Genomic DNA, 24228 nt, shown 5'->3' with positions numbered 1-24228 from the left:
AAAGTTTTTTCTCACCTCAGTCTTAAATGAACTCCCCTTTATTCTAAGACTGTGGCCCCTGGTTCTGGACTCGCCCAACATTGGGAACATTTTTCCTGCATCGAGCTTGTCCAGTTCTTTTATAATTTTATATGTTTCTATAAGATCACCCCTCATCCTTCTAAACTCCAGTGAATATAAGCCTAGTCTTTTCAATCTTTCCTCATATGACAGTCAGGCCATCCCAGGGATCAATCTCGTGAACCTACGCTGCACAAGGATGTCCTTCCTCACATTAGGAGACCAAAACTGTACACAATACTCCAGATGTGGTCTCACCAGAGCCCTACACATCTGCAGAAGAGCCTCTTTACTCCTATACTGAAACCCTCTTGTTATGAAGGCCAACATTCCATTAGCTTTCTTCCCTGCCTGCTGTACCTGCACGCCAACTTTCAGTGACCGGTGTACAAGGACGCCCAGGTCTCGCTGTACCTCAGGTCTCGCTGTACCTCCCCCTTACCTAACCTAACCCCATTGAGATAATAATCTACCCACTTGTTTTTGCCGCCAAAGTGGATAACCTCACATTTATCTATATTATACTGCATCTGCCACGCATCTGCCCACTCATTCAACCTGTCCAGGTCACCCTGCAACCTCCTAACATCCTCTTCACAGTTCACACTGCCACCCAGCTTTGTGTCATCCGCAAACTTGCTAGTGTTGCTCCTAATTCCCTCTTCCAAATTATTAATATATATGGTAAATAGTTGCGGCCCCAACACCGAGCCTTGCGGCACTCCACTCGTCACTTCCTGCCATTCTGAAAAGGACCCGTTCACTCCTAATCTTTGCCTTCATGCAATGTTTATTTTTAAACTTCGAAATCTGTCTTCAACAGTGATTCTTCATAAGATCTAGGAGCAGAATTGGGGCCATTCGGCCCATCAGGTCTATTCCGCCATTCAACCATGGCTGATCTATCTATTCCTGAATCCCATTCTCCTGCCTTCTCCCCATAACGCCTGTCACCCGTACTAATCAAGAATCTGTCAATCTCTGCCTTAAAAATATCCACGGATTCACCACCCTCTGACGAAAGAAATTCCTCCTCATCTCCTTTTCAAAGATGTGTCCTTTTATTCTGAGGCTGTGTCCTCTGGTCCTAGACTCTCCCACTAGTGGAAACATCCACTCCACGTCGACAGGGAAAAAGCTGAAACATAAAGCAACCAATCACTCTGTGTTTTTTGACTTGCAGCATATTCTTCAAGCAGTTCTTGGTAAGTCAAAAGAACTTAAGAGCTTGGACGAAGAGTACCAGAAGCTGGGCCAGTTTGTCACCTCTGGCGAGGTTGCCCGGGTGAAGGCTCGGTCGACCCAACTGACCAGGCAGTGGGAGGACCTCCATCAACAAAGCCTTGAGGTGGACGGTAAACTGGAGAACCAAGTCTCCCTGCAGCAGAAGTATGAAGTGGACTTCAAACAGGTACCTACACCATCAGGGAATTGTTAAAGTTAACGTGTGTCCAAGATAAGTGTGAAAGAACAGATCGACGTGGCCGTATAGAGCCAAAGGGCCTGTTCCTGTGCTGTATGACTCTGCGACTGATGAGAATATAAAGTGGTGTAATATTGGTGCTCTTAACTCTTCTTGATGCTACTTCTTCAAAAACCGATTAACTGAGAACAATGGATTGTTTCGGGCAGCACAGTGGCTCAGCAATCGAGCTATTGGCCTACAACGCCAGTGACTTGGGTCCGATCCTGATCTCAGAGGCTGTCTGTACGGAGTTTGTACATCAGCCCGGTGACCGCTTGGGTTTTATCCGAGTGCTCCGATTTCTCCTCACACTCCAAAGACGTACAAGTAGGTTAATTGGCTTTGGTAAAACATTGTAAAAATGTACCTTAGTATGCAAGATTGGGTTAGTGTATGAGATGATCACTGGTTGGCACAGACTTGGTGGGCCAAAGGGCCTGTTTCCATGCTGTGCAACTCTGTGACTAACCAGTGTATAAAGTGACATAATATTGGTGCCCTTAGCTTCTCTTGACACTATTTAAAAAAAAAACTGATCAGGAACACAATGGTTAACTGAGAACAATGAATCATTTAGGGTGGCACGGTGGCGCAGGGGTAGTGCTGCTGACTAACAGCGCCAGAGACCCGGGTTTGATCCTGACCTTGGATTGTGTTTGTACGGAGTTTGTACGTTCTCCCTGTGACCGTGTGGGTTTACCCCCGGGTGTTCTGGTATCCTCCCACATTCCAAAGGCGTGCGGATTTGAGGGTTAATTGGCCTCTGTAAATTGCCTGTGCCGTGCGGGTAGGATGTGAATGTGGATTAACATGGGACTATAGTGCGGGTGATCAGTGATCCGTGGGCCGAAGGGCCTGTTTCTACGCTATATCTCGAAACTAAACCATTGATCACTAAATCTTCTTTGGATTGTCACAATAATGAACTGATTGCAGGTTCCTCATCAGACCCTGCCACGGTCTGTTTCAACTACTTCCCTCCGGCAGACGTTACAAGGCCTTCTACGCCCGAACCTCCAGACTCAGGAACAGTTTCATCCCAAGAGCTATAGCGGCTCTGAACCGGCCCTAATGAGTGCCCCCCCACCCACCCCCTTTGGACAGTCTCCCTCAGATGGTCACGTCAATCAATCCAGCTTGTTTATTTATGTATTGTATTTATTTACCTTTTTTGGACATCAGTGGAGCTGCACACTAAATCTCGTTGCACTGACGTGCAATGACAATAAAAGATATATTATTATTATATTATTATTATCAGTAGGTTTCCCAATACATAGGAAGGCAGAGACTGCGAACTGTTCCCTTAATATCATATTATATTAACCATATAATATAACCATATAACAATTACAGCACGGAAACAGGCCATCTCGACCCTTCTAGTCCGTGCCGAACACATAATCTCCCCTAGTCCCATATACCTGCGCTCAGACCATAACCCTCCATTCCTTTCCCATCCATATAACTATCCAATTTATTTTTAAATGATAAAAACGAACCTGCCTCCACCACCTTCACTGGAAGCTCATTCCACACAGCTACCACTCTCTGAGTAAAGAAGTTCCCCCTCATGTTACCCCTAAACTTCAGTCCCTTAATTCTCAAGTCATGTCCCCTTGTTTGAAACTTCCCTACTCTCAGTGGGAAAAGCTTTTCCACGTCAACTCTGTCTATCCCTTTCATCATTTTAAAAACCTCTATCAAGTCCCCCCTTAACCTTCTGCGCTCCAAAGAATAAAGCCCTAACTTGTTCAACCTTTCTCTGTAACTTAGTTGCTGAAACCCAGGCAACATTCTAGTAAATCTCCTCTGTACTCTCTCTATTTTGTTGACATCCTTCCTATAATTAGGCGACCAAAATTGTACACCATACTCCAGAATTGGCCTCACCAATGCCTTGTACAATTTTAACATTACATCCCAACTTCTATACAAGATATTCAATCTTGTTTTATTTTCTCCTTAAAACTGACCATGTTTTTTTAATTATATCTCTGCAGGTCCAGCAGACACTGATGGACATGGAGTCTACAATGAAGGGCAAGACCAATAAGTGTTCCTCGGCATCTGAGGCTAAGCAGCTATTGCAGACACACCTGGTACGCACCTACATTTTGCATGGTTCGGTGGTAAGACTTACAGTGAGTCAGGGATTACGTAGTTGCAAGGGAGAGGTCCTGCAATGTACAAATGAGGGAGGATGCAGATGTTCAATGAAAGCACTTGGCAAAATTCATCGTAAGTCAAGGGTTTCCTTCCTTGACTTCTGAAATAAATGTCAAACCACACTTCCCCTATTCTTGCATCCTTATCACAAATCTCCCATCTCTCTGCTCCTCAGATGTTGAACTCTTTTGTCTCTTTTTACGGTGAAGGCCAAGAAAAACATGAAACGTCAAATATATTTTAGTTTAATTTAGAGATGCAGCGTGGAAACAAGCCCTTCGACTCACCAAGTTTGTGCCGACCAGCAATCCCCGCACACTATCTCCATCCTACGCACTAGGGACAATTTACAATTTATACTGAAGCTAGTTAACTTGCAAACGTGCACGTCTTTCGAGTGTGGAAGGAAACCGCAGCACCCAGAGAAAACCCACGCGACACAGGGAGAGTGTACAAACTCCGTACAGACAGCAGCCACAGTTAGGATCGAGCCCGGGTCTCTGGCGCTGTAAGGCAGTAACTCTACTGCCGCCCCGACTGAGAATTTCTCACATTTTTCTTTCTTTATTACTGAATATAGTTCCAATATTACTAACTGCATTCTTTTGGTAATATCTTTGGGATGCAGGACCTATATTCAGTATATTCAGTAATCCCAAATAAAATGGGATTTATAATCTTTCCAGAAGTCAATAGTCTCTTAAGACACTGTCTTTCGATTAGTTTAGTTTGTTGTCACGAGTATCGAGGTACTCTGAAAAGCTTTTTTGTTGCTTGTTGTCCTGTCTATACATCGGGAGTCGGCAACCTTGTTTTGCGTAGGGTCCAGGACCCATGTCTGTGAGCGGATGGCGGGCCACATCTATCACCATAGTGTGACACTTGGTGTTGTTTTTTGCATTAGTTTTCAAGTGTTTTTCTGCAGTTCCAAGGTCCCTCGCCTGTCCCGGGATGAGCTGCAGTTCCCACGTCAGTGGTTGCTTCCCAGAGTCACTGCTGCCGATGTCTTCAACAAGATGTCGGGTTATGGACCGGATCCGGCCCGTCGGCAATAGATTGCCGACCCCTGCTATACATGATTACAATCATGCCGTCCACAGTGTACAGATACAGGATAAAGGGAATAATGTTTAGTGTAAGATAAAGTCAAGTCCAACTAAAGATAGTATGTTTGTCTCAAATGAAGTAGCTGGTAGCTCAGAACCACTCTGTAGTTGGTGATAGGGTGGTTTGGTTGCCTGATAGCAGATGGGTGGAATACATACAACCACTGTCATAGATTGCAATATAAATCTGAGCCATATTTACTTTGTTTCCATTTGCATCTGACTTTCTTATTATTCTCTACATTAGCCAGTGAGGAGGCTGTGGTGTTCACTCCAACCCTGCTTGTAAAATACAGTAGAGCAGTGATTCCCTCAATCACATTGTTTCACTTGCAAAGATATCTTAGATTTCATGCTTTAGCTTTTTCTTATGTTCAGCGCTAGCAAATAATTCTCTGCTGAGGTGGACACAAAAAGCCGGAGTAACTCAGCGGGACAGGGGGCATCTCTGGAGAGAAGGAATGGGTGACGATTTGGGTCGAGACCCTTCTTCGGACAGAGAGTCAAGGGAGAGAGAGAGAGAGAGAGAGATTAGAGATATGGAAGTGTAAGGTGTGAAAATGACAGATCGAAGCAGATGATGGTCTAGGAAATGTAGATGGTTCATTGTTGGCTGAGGCGAAGTTGACAACGAGGCATACAAACAGTAAAATTAATCAGGAAGACGGTGAAACTAGTCGGAGAACGAGGGGGGGGGGGGCTCGACTCAAAACGTCACCCATTCCTTCTCTCCAGAGATGCTGCCTGTCCCGTTGAGTTACTACAACATTTTGTGTCTATCTTCGGTGTAAACCGGCATCTGTAGTCCCTTCCTACACAATCCTCAGCTGAGTCCCGTGGACAGGTTTTACGTACAAGCGTGCAAAAAAAGGTTATAGTCATTAATCGCATTGTTTTCTCCTCCACAGAAATTCTGCCAAACGATTGACCAGACTAGAAACCAAATGGTGTCTCTCTCGACCAGTGCCCGCAGGGTCACCAATGCGGACCAAGCCACTCAGCAACTGGGTGACTTGCAGGAAAACCTAGATGATCTGCAGGTTCGGGCCAAGAAGAGGGAGGAACAGCTGGAACATAGGTTGTCTCTCTGGCACAAGTACGTCCCCTGGTGAAGCTCCCATTACTTTCCGTTATCGGTTTCGTTGACTGTTTCAGAGCGCTGGTGAACACAGGGGTCTCACCTGTGGCTACTATCTCAAGGTGCCGCAGTGACTTCAACACGGCAGACTCGAGAATAATCCTTTTCTTAACTTCTCAAATGTTATAACCAAAGTGCAACACGTGAGAATACATGTTCAGTGCAAGACAAAGCATTCAGTGTACATTACACGCACAGTGACTCGCATGCAAAATGCACCTGTCCCCATCCAAACCAGCCCAATCTCACTAATGAATGCACACACACAGACTTACACATAGACACACACTCACACACACTCACACATACACACGGACACACACACACAGACATACAGACACACACACACACACACACACACACACACACACACACACACACACACACACACACACACACACACACACACACGGACACACACACACAGACATACAGACACACACACACACACACACACACACACACACACACACACACAGACATACAGACACACACACACACACACACACACACACACACACACACACACAGACATACAGACACACACACGCACACGCACACACACGAGGCTTTGGCCGTGGGCCCTGTGAACGGTAACATCGGGAGCTGACCTGGTTGGTGACCGACTCCAAACTCCAGCAACAGCAGCTTTGTCCGCCCCGAATCGTGGGGCTTGAATCGGCCCGTTCACGCGCCCTTTCATGACCCATTCAAAATCGGGAGCCTCGATGCAGCAGTTTGATTTTAAGCCACGCCCGGCGATGAAAGGCCCCACGAACGGGCTGATTCAGCCCTTAGAAAGCGTCTGATAAAGTTCGGTTTACAAAACATGGGGGGGGGGGGGGGGGATTGCCCCCCATCTCTCAAAGCCGGGAAGGGGGGGGGAACGTGCCCCCCCTGACCCCCCCCCCCCGGATTTCCGCCCCTGCATGCAGACACACATAGACACACACACACAGACACACAAATGTACACATGTAGACACAAGACACACACACACACACGTGCAGACACACATAGACACACACACAGACATACATATGCAGACACACACAGTCACACACACACACACACACACACACACACACACACACACACACACAGTCACACACACACACACACACAGACATACACACGCAGACACACACAGACAGACACACACACACACACACATATAGACCGATAGACACATAGATACGCACACAGGCAGTAACATAGACAATGGCACACACATGTTCACACACACGTACATACACGCATGCTCACACACACGTACATACACACATGTACACACACACACATGTACACACACATGCACATGAGGGGAAATGCTGCAGGGAAATGATTGGGATTGGGACATAAGTTTTTAGTTTTAGTTTTAGAAATACAGCGAGGAAACAGGCCCTTCAGCCCACGCCGACCAGCAATCCCCGCACACTAACACAATCCTACGCACACTAGGGACAATTTACTATTTTACCAAGCCAATGAACCTACGTAGGCCGCATTTCCCAGTATCTCTCAAGCCGGAATAGTTTGTGATGTGTAAATTACTGTCCGTTTGTTGAACACTGTTTTGTTTGTTACTAGGTACGAGAAAGACCTGTCCAGCTTCAGTTCTTGGCTTGAAAAACATGAAGCAATTACAGGGGTATGGTCGCCCTGCATCTCCGCTGACCAAGCTGAGCTGCAAAATGAAGTGCTGACTCTGAAGGTAAAAAGAAAAGTGCTGCTGCAGTGTTTAGATAGTAGGTGAAGTTCTTTGCCAATTCAATATCGCACCAAATAAAACACTCCCGACAACAACTTTGCCCAATGACAAAGCTATTTAAAAAATAATTGCAATTAGTTCAAACAGCACAAAGGGCCCACTTCTTCAGTGGTTGCTGCCCAGAGTCACTACTGCCGATGTCTTCAACAAGACCGACAGGTTTAGGGTGCCCCGGTTGACGCTGTGACCAGGAAAAAGACCACCAGATTTAGGCAGTCGAGATCACGTCAATCCCTCAGTAAGAGGTAATTATAAGCGGCACGGTGGCGCAGCAGTAGAGCTGCTGCCTTACAGTGCCAGAGACCCGGGATGCGTCTGCACAGAGATTGTACATTCTCCCTGTGACCTCGTGGGTTTTCTCCGGGTGCTCCGGTTTCCTCCCACACTCCAAAGACCTCCAGGTTTGTACATTAATTGGCTGTTGTGAATTGACCCTGGTGTGTAGGATGGTGCTAGTGTTCGGGGTGATCACTGGTCTGCGCCGACAGGGTGAGCCGAAATGCCAGTTTCCGCTCTGTATCTCTAAAATCTCAGCCTAACTACTTGCCCACACCGGCCAACATGTCCCATTAATCCTAGTCCCACCTGCCTGCGTTTGGCCCTCTAAACCTGACCTATCCATGTCCCTGTCCAAATTTTTCTTAAAAGGTTGCAATAGTAAGTGGTGGCACCAGTCCGTCTGTCTTTTTCCCTTTTGTTTTGTTTTCTTTTGTCTTGTTAGATGTATGGTTAGTTTATTTTTAGTTGTGTATGTGTGGGGGGTGGGAGAAACTTGTTTACGGTCTCTTCCTTCGGGGGGATGCGACCTTTTTTTTGTCGTATCCCCGTCTGCGCTGAGGCCTAATCGCGGAGCTGGCGGCCTCCAACTGGGACCGACCTCGAGGCTCCGGAGGCAGAGCCAGGAAACTACCATCGCAAAACTGGCCGACTTCGGGGCTGTGGTGGCGCTGCGGCAACGGCCCGACTTCGGGGCCTCGGAGGCTCGGCCGCGGGCCCAGTGGACGACAACGTCGGGAGCTCGCAGGTCCCAGGTTGGTGACCGATTCTCCGGAGCTCCCGCAACAACAGCTTCGTCCGCTGGACTGGAGGGCGGCAGCTTCGCGGAGTTTGAACCGGTCCGTTCGCGGAGCTCGGATTTGGCCGTGGGACTTACCATCACCCGGCGGGGTCACAACATCGAAAGCCTGGATCGCCTCAACGCAGACGGAGAACAAGGAAAGAAGAGATAAGGACTTTAAAACTTTTGCCTTCCATCACAGTGAGGAGGTGCCTGGTAGACTCACTGTGGTGGATGTTAAACTGTGTTGATTGTGTGTTCTATTATTTTATTTTTTGTTATGACTGCAAGGTATGCAATTTCTTTCAAATTGGAGACAGTTTGAATGACAATAAAGGATACTTTATACTTTATACTTTAGTACCTTTAGTACCTGCCTCAACTACCTCCTCCGGCAGCTCGTTCCATACGCCCGCCACCCTGTTCTTGGCTTCCCTGTCTTCTCTTGTTGGTTGCCGGCTCAGTTTGGCCTGTGTCAGGGGTGTTTCTGTCGAACACTGACAGCAGTCCCGTCTATCTCGTCAACTGTGCAGGACTTACAGGCTGAGGTGACATCCCAAGAGTCAGCCCACAGGAGTCTGGTGGTGCAGAGCAAGGCCTTGTACCCCGTCACCACAGAGGACAGTCTGAAGGCGATGAAAACAAATCTGCAGCAGCTCGACAAGAGGTGGCAGAGCCTGTCCCACAGCATCAAAAAACGGTAGGATATATTAATAATCGTTTAAAAAAAAAAAAAAAAATGTTTCTGAGTCTGCCCACAATGAACAGGAGAAGTTCAACAAAATAATTTGGAACGAGGATTCTGGCTAGCTGTTTCCATGGAGACACAAGGCACTGCAGATGCTAGAATCTTAAGCAAGGCACAAAGTGCTGGAGGAACTCGGTGGGTCAGGCAGCATCTGGGGAGGGAATGGACAGGCAACGTTTTGGGTCGGGACCCATTCTTCGTTTCTGAAATAAATGTAAAAAAGTTCTTCCCGTATTCTAACAGATAAAACACAACACAGCTTTTCATAAGAAGGGTTTCGGCCCGAAACGTCGCCTATTTCCTTCGCTCCATAGATGCTGCTGCACCCGCTGAGTTTCCCCAGCAATTTTGTGTACCTTACAGCTTTTCATATGTTGGGCCTATGATTTTCTTAAATGGTGAAGACCAAGAAAAAAATTATACTTTCATGATATCTTCTCGCACTTTCCTTTCCTAATGAGATAGTTCTAATATTACTGAGTGGGCTCCTCTGGTAACGTTTTTGGATGCTAGACTTTTATTCAGTATCTCCCTCCTCTTGAGAATAATGAGAATATGGACCACTCACACCCCAGTCATTCTCTCTTCTCTTCTCTCATGTCGTGCAGCAGATTCAAAAGCTTATAAGCATGCACCACCAGATTCAAGAACAGCGTCTTCCCTGTTATCGGACTCTTGTATGGACTTCTCCTATGATAAAGCATAAGATTCCCGATCTTCCAATGTACCTCTTTGCAGCCCTTGCACTTTAAAAATAAAACCTGCACTTACTTTGTAGCTGCAACACTATATTCTGCACTCTGTTTATTTTTTTATTTTCCATTATGTGTTGTACGGTCCGATTTGCCTGGATAGCCCGCAGGACAAAGCTTTTGATTATGTCTCAGTGCGTGCATCAATGATAAACCAACCTGTACCAGCAATGATTATGAAACTTGTTTTTGCTCCACAGCATCCGGACCTTTGAGGAGGCAATCGAGAAGCACCAGCAGTTTGACCAGTCTCTGCAAAAGTTCTCTTTCTGGGTCGATCGCTTTCAGAGTGGCCTGCAGTCAACCTCGGAGATCAATCCCGCAGATCTACAGCCGGCTTTGAATCACTTAAAGGTAAAACCTGTCAGGATATTTAGTTCACTTTAAAGATTCAGCGTGAAAACAGGCCCTTCGGCCCATCGAGTCCACGCCGCCCATCGATCACCCTTGCACACTAGTTTCTATGTTATCCTACTTTCTCATGCACTCCCGACACACGAGGGGCAATTTACAAGAGGCTAATTATCCTACGAGCCCGCACGTCTTTGGGGATGTGGGAGGAAACCGGAGCACCCAGCCCTGTTCATTTTTGTCACAGTAAAAGGCTTTTGTTGTCATGTTACCCAGTCAGAGAACAGACCATACATGATTACAATAAAGCCTTCTTCAGTCTGAAGGCGGGTCACGACCCGAATCATCAACTATCCATCTTCTCCAGAGACACTGCCTGACCCGGTCAGTTACTTCAGCACTTTATGGGTTTTTTTGTATCTGCAATTCCTTCTTTCTACCTATAATACTCACTTTTATTAGGCCAGCTATATGCTGAACAGTACCTATGAATTAGAGTGTCGTTAAAAGCTCCATCACACTTTGTGCATCTAAGTGTAAGATTTCTAAGGGTTTCAACAGCAGCAAAAGGGATCGTTTTATCTTAGTTTAGAGACACAGTGCAGAAACAGGCCCTTCATCCCACAGAGTCTGCACTGACCAGCGGTCCCCGCATATTAACACGATCCTACACACACTGGGAACAATTTATATTTACACCAAGCCAATTAACCGGCTAATCTGTATGTCTTTGGAGTGGGGGAGGAAAACGAAGAACTCGGAGAAAACCCACGCGGTCACGGGGGAGAACGTTCAAATCGGGAACGAACCTGGGTCTCTGGTGCTGTAAGGCAACAAGTCTACTGCTGCACCACTGTGCCACCCTATGTACTCGGTTATGGAGACTCGGTTCCAGGCTGTTCCCAGATGCTGCGGGTTACACTGAACGAGGCTGCAGCGAAGGGGTGCCCTGAGAAAGAGTGACGAATCACAGGCAACAGGTTCAGGGGTGTCAACGCTTCATTGCACATGTGTGGTCGACTGTACTCTCAGTATCCCAGTGAAATAAGGCCAAATAATGACGGAGAAACCATCAGTATCACCAGCAACATCCAGGCCACAGCACTTGACTGACAATAACAGCAAATTGACCAGATTTCACTCCTAGATTTTCTACGACTAATGTTGGGAACACATTCAGACTAGTGAAGCAATAGGTAAACAAATAGGTTTCCTCCCTCATGCCCAAGCTGAGTAGATTATTTGGGATAGACACAAAATGTTGGAGTAACTCAGTGGGTCAGGCAGCAATTCTAGAGAAAAGGAAGGGGTGATGTTTTGGGTCGAGACCTTTCTACAGACCAGACCTGAAATGTCATCTATTTCTTCTCTCCGGAGATGCTGCCTGTCCCGCTGAGTTACTCCAGCGTTTTGTGTCTATCTTTGGTGTAAACCAGCGTCTGCAGTTCCTTCCAACACAGGCTAATTGGGATGGCCGGTTGGATTGGGTTGGTGGGCTAATTGGTTACTCTGGATTGCCCTCGGTGTGGGTGGGTGGGTGAAAGAGCCCATGGTGTCGCTGGGTAGAAGAAGAATTGGCAGAAGAGGGTAGGGCTAGTTTGGGAATGGGTGTTTGAGAGAGAATAGGTTAAAGGGAAATGAGTGTAGATGAAGGTATAGCACTGGGAGCCAGCATAAACTCGATGGGCCGAATGGTTTCCTTTGTACATTGTCAGGGAGTACAAGATCAGTTTCCCAATGTCCACTTCCCTGCATTACTGTTCCCATGAGTTAATGATGTTATATTCCTTCTTGCTAGAATTCGCTAGAATTTAGAAGACTGAGGGGGGATCTTATAGAAACGTACAAAATTCTTAAGGGGTTGGACAGGCTAGATGCAGGAAGATTGTTCCCGATGTTGGGGAAGTCCAGAACAAGGGGTCACAGTTTAAGGATAAGGGGGAAATCTTTTAGGACCGAGATGAGGAAAACATTTTTCACACAGAGAGTGGTGAATCTCTGGAATTCTCTGCCACAGAAGGTAGTTGAGGCCAATTCATTGGCTATATTTAAGAGGGAGTTAGATGTGGCCCTTGTGGCTAAAGGGATCAGGGGGTATGGAGAGAAGGCAGGTACAGGATTCTGAGTTGGATGATCAGCCATTGATATTGAATGGCGGTGCAGGCTCGAAGGGCCGAATGGCCTACTCCTGCACCTAATTTCTATGTTTCTATGTTGCCTTGTTCATAAGTGATAGGGGCAGAATTAGGCCATTCGGCCCACCGAGTCTACTCCGCCATTCAATCATGGCTGAGCTATCTCTCCCTCCTAACTGCATTCTCCTGCCCTCTCCCCGTAACCCCCCGACACCCGCACTAACCCCGTGCCTTGTCTTGCTCCGCAGGACCAGTCAGGAGCCGTGGAGCAGCAACGTGCCGAGCAGCAAAGCCTAAGGGACCAGGTGGAGCAGCTGTGCCCGGCAACCAGCGGGCCCCAGGATCAGCGTCTCCACGGCAGGACCGAGGAGTGCTTCCAACTCTTCCAGGAGGCCAACGAGGTAGTCGAGCGAAGGAACGAGGTCCTGGGACAGCTGGCCTCGTTCCTGGAGACCCACAGGGTGGCGGAGAACGTGCTCCACCGGATTACAAAGACGGTCGAGACGGCCAGCAGCTGGGACCAGGTGAAGACGGAGCTGTTGGACAAGGAGCTGGGTGACGTGACTCCCGATATTAAGCAACTGGAGTTGCAGGCTACGGCCCTTGATGCCCTCATCAGTAAAGCCCAGTGCCATCTGAAGACCTCGGGAACAGACGCAAGAACCTCGTGTCGGTCGTTGGCCGAGGGACTAGAGGCGGAACTGGACTCTGCTCAGAGACTCCTGGGGACCAAGCAGAGTGAGGCTGAGGCACTTAACTCCCTGTGGAGATCATTTAAAGAGCGCAAGGAGCAGTTGCTGAAGACCATCGAGGACATAGAAGAAAAGGCGGACCACCAGGGTTTAAAAGAATTGACTGTACCAGCGTTGCAACTCAGGTGAATATACTGAAGGAGGGATGTGTGCAATGGATACACATGGTCAAACACAGTCTGTAGAAGGGTCTCGACCTGAAACATCACTCATTCCTTCTCTCCAGAGATGCTGCCTGTTACTCCAGAAACTGTTTCAACCGGCATCTTCAGTTCTTTCATATGCAGTTTAGTTTAGTTTAGTGTAGAGATACAGCGTGGAAACAGGCCCTTCGGCTCACCAAGTCCGCACCGACCAGCGATCCACGCACATTAACACTATCCTACACACACTAAGGACAAATTCCTTGTATGTGTGCATACTTGGCTAATAACATTTATTCAATTCAATTAAATTCAGATTCAATTCATTTCAATTCAATTTAATTCAATTCCATTCAATACCAAGCCCATTAACCTACAAACCTGAGGTACACAAACTCAGCGGGTGCAGCAGCATCTATGGAGCGAAGGAAATAGGCAACGTTTCTCTGCAGTTCCTTCTTAAACACTTAACCTACAAACCTGTACTTCTTTGGAGTGTGGGAGGAAACCGAAGATCTCGGAGAAACCCCACGCAGTCTCGGGGAGAACGTGCAAACTCCGTACAGACAGCACCCGTAGCCGGGATCGAACCCGGGTCTCTGGCGCTGTGAGATAGCCACTCTACCGCTGCGCCACCGTGCCACACAAATGCATTTCTAGAGTAATGTTATCAGCAATATTAGAAGCAACAACTTTCATGCGATTCATATTTAATCCCATCAGATGGTGGTGAGGGGAGAGTTTTGACTCTGAATCACTTCCGATTGTCTTTATCTCAACCTGCCCTAAGCGAGTTGTTTGGATTGTATGTTTGCCTTCAAAGCCAATCGGAACTTTTTTTCCCAGGGTGGAAATACAATACAATACAATACAATACAATTTTATTGTCATTTGAGCCTCAGTGAGGCTCAAACGAAATTTCGTTTCCACAGCCATACAAACAGACAATTTCTAGACATACACACAATTTAGTTCACACAAACATCCATCACAGTGAACCCACTGTGATGGAAGGCAAAAGTATTTTCTCTCCCCTGCTCTCCATGTCTCTCCTGATGTCGAAGCCCCAGGCGGGCGATGATAAGTCCCACGGCCATTTTAGGCCGTGCCGGGCAATTTACGGCCCCGCTCCCGGTCTAGAAGTCTCGAAGTTGGAGCGGACCCTGCAGCTCCAACACTAGAGGGCATATCTGTAAGGTGAGAGGGAGCAAAGTTTAATGGAGACATGCAGGTCAATATTGTTTACACTGAAAGTGAGGGGGGCCTGGAACTCATTGCCAGGGGTGGTGGTGGAGGCAATAACGGTAGGTGCCGGTTAAGAGGCATTCAGATAGGCACATGGAAATGCAGGGAATAGGGGGATTATGTACAGGCGGATGAGATCAATTTAACTTGGCATCATGTCCAACACTGTGGGCTGCAGGGTCCGTTCCTGTGCTGTACCGTTCTACATTCTACGCTTGTAGACCCGGGCATACAAGACGTGCCTAAGATTTAACCAGCGGCTGCTCTGTTTGTCCGCAGGCTGCGGATGTTCAGTCACCTGGAGGAAGATCTGAGCTCTCAGCAGCACGAGCTGCATCGTCTGACGGACAAAGCTAAACAACTTGCCGAGAGGGATAAATCACTCGCTGCAGAAGCTGAGAAGGAAATTCACTTAGTGGAAGTGACCTGGAATGACGCCAAAAAGTTGATCAACGACGTGTAAGTACTGTAAACGTAATCAATGATGTGACTAATGCACGGTGTGGTGTGATATGGCACTTTATTTGTTACATGTGTAACGAGGTACAGTGAAATCCATTTGTGTACATTTCAGTACAAGTATCATTACACATATGCACTCAGATACACATTAGATAAACATCTCGCCTACAAGTGTGGAGCTGTGGTACACTGAGACAGTATACAGAGTCGACAGTTTGGTGCCATTTTCAAGTCCCTCTTGTTATAAGTGCAGCATTCTTGTACTGACCATGAAGGCCCGTTGTCCCATAGAAACATAGAAATATAGATAATAGGTGCAGGAGGAGGCCATTCGGCCCTTCGAGCCAGCACCGCCATTCATTGCGATCATGGCTGATCGTCCCCTATCAATAACAATAAAGGGGTAGCAACACTTATAGGGGTGTATTATAGACCGCCAAATGGGGAGCGAGAATTGGAAGAGCAAATATGTAAGCACAAGGTAGTGATTGTGGGAGATTTCAATTTTCCACACATAGACTGGGAAACACATTCTGTAAATGGGCTGGATGGGTTGGAGTTTGTAAAATGTGTGCAGGATAGTTTTTTGCAGCAATACATAGAAGTACCTACTAGAGAAGGGGCGGTGCTGGACCTCCTGTTAGGAAATGAGACGGGTCAGGTGGCAGAGGTATGCGTTGGGGAACAGTTCGGGACCAGTGATCACAATACCATTAGTTTCAATATAATTATGGAGAGGGTCAGAACTGGACCTAGGGTTGAGATTTTTGATTGGAGAAAGGCTAACTTTGAGGAGATGCGAAAGGATTTAAAAGGAGTAAATTGGGACAGTTTGTTTTATGGGAAAGATGTGGAAGAGAAATGGAGTACATTTAAAGGTGAAATTTTAAGAGTACAGAATCTTTATGTCCCTGTTCGGTTGAAAGGAAATAGTAAAAATTGGAAAGAGCCATGGTTTTCAAGGGAAATTGGATACTTGGTTCAGAAAAAGAGAGAGATCTACAATAATTATAGGCAGCATGGAGTAAATGAGGTGCATGAGGAGTATAAAGAATGTAAAAAGAATCTTATGAAAGAAATTAGAAAAGCTAAAAGAAGATATGAGGTTGCTTTGGCAAGTAAGGTGAAAGTAAATCCAAAGGGTTTCTACAGCTATATTAATAGCAAAAGGATAACAAGGGATAAAATTGGTCCATTAGAGAGTCAGAGTGGACAGCTATCTGCAGAGTCAAAAGAGATGGGGGAGATATTGAACAATTTATTTTCTTCGGTATTCACCAAGGAGATGGATATTGAATTATGTGAGGTAAGGGAAACAAGTAGAGTAGCTATGGAAACTATGAGATTCAAAGAAGAGGAAGTACTGACACTTTTGAGAAATATAAAAGTGGATAAGTCTCCAGGTCCGGACAGGATATTCCCTAGGACATTGAGGGAAGTTAGTGTAGAAATAGCAGGGGCTATGACAGAAATATTTCAAATGTCATTAGAAACGGGAATAGTGCCGGAGGATTGGCGTACTGCGCATGTTGTTCCATTGTTTAAAAAGGGGTCTAAGAGTAAACCTAGCAATTATAGACCTGTTAGTTTGACGTCAGTGGTGGGCAAATTAATGGAAAGGATACTTAGAGATAATATATATAAGCATCTGGATAAACAGGGTCTGATTAGGAACAGTCAACATGGATTTGTGCCTGGAAGGTCATGTTTGACTAATCTTCTTGAATTTTTTGAAGAGGTTACTCGGGAAATTGATGAGGGTAAAGTAGTGGATGTTGTATATATGGACTTCAGTAAGGCCTTTGACAAGGTTCCTCATGGAAGGTTGGTTAAGAAGGTTCAATGGTTGGGTATTAATGGTGGAGTAGCAAGATGGATTCAACAGTGGCTGAATGGGAGATGCCAGAGAGTAATGGTGGATGGTTATTTGTCAGGTTGGAGGCCAGTGACTAGTGGGGTGCCACAGGGATCTGTGTTGGGTCCACTGTTGTTTGTCATGTACATCAATGATCTGGATGATGGTGTGGTAAATTGGATTAGTAAGTATGCAGATGATACTAAGATAGGTGGGGTTGTGGATAATGAAGTAGATTTTCAAAGTCTACAGAGAGATTTATGCCAGTTGGAAGAGTGGGCTGAAAGATGGCAGATGGAGTTTAATGCTGATAAGTGTGAGGTGCTACATCTTGGCAGGACAAATCAAAATAGGACGTACATGGTAAATGGTAGGGAATTGAAGAACGCAGTTGAACAGAGGGATCTGGGAATAACCGTGCATAGCTCCTTGAAGGTGGAATCTCATATAGATAGGGTGGTAAAGAAAGCTTTTGGTATGCTAGACTTTATAAATCAGAGCATTGAGTATAGAAGTTGGGATGTAATGTTAAAATTGTACAAGGCATTGGTGAGGCCAATTCTGGAGTATGGTGTACAATTTTGGTTGCCTAATTATAGGAAGGATGTCAACAAAATAGAGAGAGTACAGAGGAGATTTACTAGAATGTTGCCTGGGTTTCAGCAACTAAGTTACAGAGAAAGGTTGAACAAGTTAGGGCTTTATTCTTTGGAGCGCAGAAGGTTAAGGGGGGACTTGATAGAGGTCTTTAAAATGATGAGAGGGATAGACAGAGTTGACGTGGATAAGCTTTTCCCACTGAGAGTAGGGAAGATTCAAACAAGGGGACATGACTTGAGAATTAAGGGACTGAAGTTTAGGGGTAACATGAGGGGGAACTTCTTTACTCAGAGAGTGGTGGCTGTGTGGAATGAGCTTCCAGTGAAGGTGGTGGAGGCAGGTTCGTTTTTATCATTTAAAAATAAATTGGATAGTTATATGGACGGGAAAGGAATGGAGGCTTATGGTCTGAGCGCAGGTATATGGGACTAGGGGAGAATACGTGTTCGGCACGGACTAGAAGGGTCGAGATGGCCTGTTTCCATGCTGTAATTGTTATATGGTTATATGTTATATGGTTAATAACCCGTGCCTGCCTTCTCCCCATATCCTTTGACTCCACTAGCCCCTCGAGCTCCATCTAACTCTCTCTTAAATCCATCCAGTGACTTGGCCTCCACTGCCCTCTGTGGCAGGGAATTCCATAAATTCACAATTCTCTGGGTGAAAAAGTTTTTTCTCACCTCAGTCTTAAATTACCTCCCCTTTATTCTAAGACTGTGGCCCCTGGTTCTGGGCTCACCCAACATTGGGAACATTTTTCCTGCATCTAGCTTGTCCTACACGTTAGGCCTTACATGGATCCCTTTAGAGAGTTTAGTTTAGTTTAGAGATACAGCGCGGAAACAAGCCCCTTCGGCCCACTGAGTCCGCACCAATCAGTGATCCCCGCACACTAACACTATCCTACACACACTGGGGACAATTTACAATTATACAAAGCCAATTAACCTACAAACCTGTACGTCTTTGGAGTGTGGGAGGAAACCGGAGATCCCGGAGAAAACCCACGCAGGTCACGGGGTGAAATGTACAAACTCGATACAGACAGCGCCCGTAGTCAGGATCGAACCCGGGTCTTGACTGCTGCGCCACCGTGCCGCCCTGGGAAAGACAGTATGTCTTTGGTAATTTATGGAAATGGCAAAGGCTCCTGAAATTATCATGACGCCAGCTCAGAGCAGGAACCCCTTCGCCACTACTCCCCTCTGCAGGGCCTTGAGAACAAGCAAACCTGCACACCAAATATGCACCGCAGATGTGAGACCTTTCAGGTTGTCAACTCCACTTAGCCTGTTGGCCAATTTGGGGAACTGCCCGGGCACCAAATAGATCTGTAGTCTCAGGACCACCCGGTTACTCACTGAATTCTCAGCACAAGTATTTTCAATGAGGGATTGATGAAAGATGTGTCTGTCTCAAACTCCCAGTGGGAAATTGGCTAAATAATCAGGCCCTTTCCTCAGCAAGAGATTGAGAAAAGGTCTGCGTGAAGTGTTCTTGCAAAATAAATTAGATTTGCATCTCCTGTGGCACATGTACATGAAATATCTTCAGTCTCTACATTGATTTACCGTTCCTTTGTAACAGTCAGGATCAAGGCAGCTGCCTGGTTACCCTGATGAGGGATTATCAGAGCTCCAAGTCTGCTCTTCTCAAAGTGGTGGAAAACTCAGAAGCTGTAGCTGTGATCAAGTCAAGTCTGCTGGATCAAGAAGACTTAAGGAGAACATTATCCAGGGTAGGTGTCATATTAACGCCTTCAGCATAATTCCTGGCCTGTAGGGATCCTACAGAAATGGAAGGGAATGTTACAGTCACACACGCAAACATTGATTTGGAGATCCCCTTGTTTTTCCCCCATCTTTCAGTACCTTGATGTGAAAACAAAGAACTGCAGATGCTGGTTAATGTACAAAGTGCTGGAATAACTCAGCAGGTGAGGCAACATCGCTGGAGAACAAGGGTCTTGACCCGAAACGTGTTATCATATCCATGTCCTCTGGGGATGCTGTCTGACCTGCTGAGTTACTCCAGCACTCTTTATCCTTGAAGTATCTTTAACTGATTTTGCAATCTCATGCATGGCATGTATTGGGTAATGCATCAAGACGTCATTAACATAATGGCCTCTCATTAGGAGACTCCAGGCTTGCTCCTTCCCTTAGGGTGGTATTTAAATACTATTTATTACCAGCATCTGCTGTGAGATTCCTATGCATAGTGTTTAGCTGCAGGATCACCTGGAGCCTTTGCCCATCTGAACTCCCATTCATTCTCCCGCCACTGCTTAATGTTGGAACTATTTTGAACATTGAGCATAGAATAGCACAGCACATGAACACACCCTTGGAACCCACAGTGTCTGTGCCGAACATGATGCTAAGCCAATATAATGTCCTCTGCCTGGTCATGCTCCATATCCATCCATTCCCTGCATGTCCATGTGTCCATCTAAAAGCCCCTTAAATGCCGTTATCGTATCTGCTTCCACCACCACTCCTGGCAACACGTTCCAGGCACAAATCACCCTCTGTGTAAAAAATAAAACTTGCCCTGCACATCTGCTTTGAACTTTCTCCCTCTGACATCAGAGTTATGCCCTCTAGTCTTTGACATTTCCACTCTGGGTAAAACATTCTGCCTGTCTACTCTAGCCATGCCTCTCATAATTGTATATACTTCGGTCAGGTCTCCCCTCAACCTCCGATGCTCCTGAAAAAACAATACATTTTGGCCAATCTCTCCTTCTAGTTAATACCCTCTAATTTATATTCATCTTGGTTGTTCTTTGGCACAATCCATTATACAAAGGCCAGCTGGCGATTCTCCCATATTCAGTATTTAAACCGTAATCTGACAATATGGATTTGCAGCCATCTGAGTCAATTAGCACAGAAACAGACCTTTTGGCCCATCGTGTGCAAGCTATCCAGTCTACCTATCTGCAATAATCCTATTTAACTACATTAGGTACATAGACTTCCATGATTTCATGTCCTTCCGTGTTTTATTTGATCTGCCAGATTGCCACCCACACAATTAAAATAAGTCAAATGAATGTGTATTGTGTTTATTTGCTCTTTATCTGGACCATGCATTGTCTGAGAGCCTGGGCTATTGATCAAGGGCTCTCAAGTCATGTCAAGCCTACTCAGTAGTCATTTGGAAACAATGCGTAGGAAAGAACTGCAGATGCTGGTTTAAATTGAAGGTCTGAAGAAGGGTCTCGACCCGAAACGTCACCCATCCCTTCTCTCCAGAGACGCTGCCTGTCCCGCTGAGTTACTCCAGCATTTGTGTCTACCCTGTCATTTGGAAACAGCTGTCAAACTCCACACAGACAGCGACCCATGTCTCTGGTATCGTGAGGCAGCAGCTGTGCCACTGTGTCGCCGCACCATCTTATACTTTCTCCTCGTGTAACTTGGGAGTGAGAGTGAGACAAGTCATAAATTCATGTCATAGCAGCAGAATGAGGCCATTCGGCCCATCGTCTACTCCGCCATTCAATCATGGCTGATCTCTCTCTCCCTCTCAACCCCATTCTCCTGCCTTCTCCCCATAACCCCTGACACCCGTACTGGCAATCACCACCTTAAAAACATCCATTGACTTGGCCTCCACAGCCAAATGTGGCAATGAATTCCACAGATTCACCGCCCTCTGACTAAAGTCTTTGGAGAAGATTCTGTTTTGAAGAATGGTCTGAAGAAGGGTCTCGACCCGAAACTTCACCCATCCCTTCTCTCCAGAGATGCTGCCTGTCCCGCTGAGTTACTCTGGTATTTTGTGTCTATGTTCTGTTTTGACTGTTTTCTTCATCACAATAAGACCTGCTGACAGAAAATCGTCGCAGACGGTCCAGCTGAATCACGCTGACGGCAGGGCCAGGTGCCGAGTAAAACCTGTCTCTGATTCTTTCCCTTTGTTGGACAGCATGAGGTGGCAAAGTGCGAGTTAGGTGCGAGTCAGGAGCAATTGGATGGATTCACATCGAAAGGCAAACAGCTGCTGGCTGAACTGAAGAAAATTCACGGCTGCAACCCAGGGCCCCTAAGGCAGGACCTGGACAATATCTTGGACCAGTGGCTGGATGTAAGTTCATGAGGGAATGGAGCAGAGTTACTCGGCCACTCGGCCCATCAAGTCTACATCGCCATTTAATCATGGCTGATCTATCTCTCCCTCCTAACCCCATTCCCCTGCCTTCTCCCCATAACCCCTGACACCCGTACTAATCAAGAACCTATCTATCTCTGCCTTAAAAATATTCATTGACTTGGCCTCCACACCCTTCTGTGGCAATTAATTCCACAGATTCACCACCCTCTGACTAAAGAAATTCCTCCTCAAGCATGAATGAATGAATGAATGAATGAATGAATGAATGAATGAATGAATGAATGAATGAATGATACTTTATTATCAAATGTGACATGACCATGAGATTTTTTGTTTTGCATACACAAGCATGTAAAGAATCGTCCCACACAGAGCGCCAACAAAAGTTGCCAGAGTAATGTCTCTTGAACCTCTTTTTTGATCTTGTTGAAAGCAACGGAAAATAAATCTCTGTTACATTCTCAGCCCTCCTTTAATGCTATTGTTTATGCCCAGCTGTTGTATCTGGTAGATAGAAACTTCAAAACATAGAAAATAGGTGCAGGGGTAGGCCATTCAATATGATCATCCAAAATCAGTACCCCATTCCTGATTTCTCCCCATATCCCTTGATTCCGATAATAATGTGACCCATTGCTTCATAAGATCATAACATCATAGGTGCAGAATTAGGCCATTCGGCCCATCGAGTCTGTTCCGCCATGCGATCATGGCTGATCTAGTTTCCCTCTCAACCCCATTCTCCTGCCTTTTCTCCGTAACCTTCGACACCCTCACTATCAAGAATCTATCAATCTCTGCTTTAAAATTACCCAATATCTTGACTTTCAATGAATTCCACAGATGCACCACCCTCTGGCCAAAGAAATCCCTCCTCATCTCCATTGTAAAAGTGCGTTCGTTTATCCTGAGGCTGTGCCCTCTGGTCCTAGACTCTCCCATTACTGGAAGCATCCTCTCCACATCCACTGGATCTAAGCCGGTTCCTACTAAAGTCTCTATTGCCTGTGGATCAGCTGGGGGCCAAAGGAAACCGTCCCTCAATTGACACCACAAGTGAGATGGTCACTTTAGTTAGGAATGCCTGCAATGACTGCTGGCATTGACTTGACTGCTGGAATTCAAACTACAAATTATTTGATTATAGAATAACACGCCAACCTTCACACAGCTAGGAACTCTGATTGAGTCACAGAAGCTTACAACTGAATGATTGAGCTTGATCATTTGGTCATATTTAGTGCAGCCATTTTTTAAAATTAATAGCAGGCTGTCTCCATATCCTCCCCTTACAGATATCAGAGAGACTGGATGGCAACATTGAAAGGCTAAGTACGAGCCTTGCGCTGTGGGAGGACGTGATCGGCATCGGCGATGAGGTAGACACATGGTCCAAAGGTTGCGTATCCGAACTGAATGAAATGACTGGCAACTTGAACGACAGCCAGAGACTGGAAAGCAGATTGCTCGAGTTCCAGGTAGGTGACAAGAGCATACTCCCGGTAGAACAATGAAGATCTGCTTTCAATCAAGGCATGCAGTTTTTCAGCCTTGTCCATTAGCTATTCATTCAGCTGTCAAAGTCAGGGGATCAGATTGGCAGATTTACAGGGTGACGTACAGGTGGCGAGGCTGAATTGCCAGTTCCAACTTATGAATGTGTTTTGGAGTTGGGGGGTTGGTCAGTCTGCACCCAGCAAGAAGCAACACCATGAATTGCATTATTGCTGCTGGATCTTCTGATCGTGTCTGCACTGTACACACTATGCAGTGTCCTATACATTGAAACATAGAAACATAGAAAATAGGTGCAGGAGTAGGCCATTCGGCCCTTCGAGCCTGCACCGCCATTCAATATGATCATGGCTGATCATCCAACTCAGTATCCTGTACCTGCCTTCTCTCCATACCCCCTGATCCCTTTAGCCACAAGGGCCACATCTAACTTCCTCTTAAATATAGCCAATGAACTGGCCTCAACCACCTTCTGTGGCAGAGAATTGCAGAGTTTCACCACTCTCTGTGTGAAAAATGTTTTTCTCATCTCGGTCCTAAAAGATTTCCCCCTTATCCTTAAACTGTGACCCCTTGTTCTGGACTTCCCCACCATCGGGAACAATCTTCCTGCATCTAGCCTGTCCAACCCCTTAAGAATTTTGTAAGTTTCTATAAGATCCCCCCTCAATCTTCTAAATTCTAGCGAGTACAAGCCGAGTCTATCCAGTCTTTCTTCATATGAAAGTCCTGACATCCCAGGAATCAGTCTGGTGAACCTTCTCTGTACTCCTTATACT

At 46.1% G+C, this 24228-nt stretch overlaps 1 protein-coding gene across 13 annotated transcripts in view; it reads left to right on the top strand.

Annotated features, from left to right (window-relative positions):
* Positions 1-24228, top strand: part of syne1 (spectrin repeat containing nuclear envelope protein 1) — a 440240-nt gene that overhangs the window by 153243 nt on the left and 262769 nt on the right. For all 13 annotated transcript variants that reach the window (XM_033026154.1, XM_033026164.1, XM_033026166.1 and 10 more), the window contains 11 exons: positions 1244-1471; positions 3529-3627; positions 5709-5896; positions 7529-7652; positions 9300-9466; positions 10467-10620; positions 13001-13629; positions 15172-15351; positions 19400-19550; positions 21749-21907; positions 23230-23412. In XM_033026154.1, the coding sequence (XP_032882045.1) occupies positions 1244-1471; positions 3529-3627; positions 5709-5896; positions 7529-7652; positions 9300-9466; positions 10467-10620; positions 13001-13629; positions 15172-15351; positions 19400-19550; positions 21749-21907; positions 23230-23412 (2262 nt within the window). The remainder of the gene's footprint in view (positions 1-1243; positions 1472-3528; positions 3628-5708; positions 5897-7528; positions 7653-9299; positions 9467-10466; positions 10621-13000; positions 13630-15171; positions 15352-19399; positions 19551-21748; positions 21908-23229; positions 23413-24228) is intronic.

This window comes from Amblyraja radiata, chromosome 8, assembly GCF_010909765.2.
Source record: "Amblyraja radiata isolate CabotCenter1 chromosome 8, sAmbRad1.1.pri, whole genome shotgun sequence".
Lineage (NCBI taxonomy): Eukaryota > Metazoa > Chordata > Chondrichthyes > Rajiformes > Rajidae > Amblyraja > Amblyraja radiata.
This window is presented reverse-complemented; position numbering and strand designations above follow the sequence as displayed.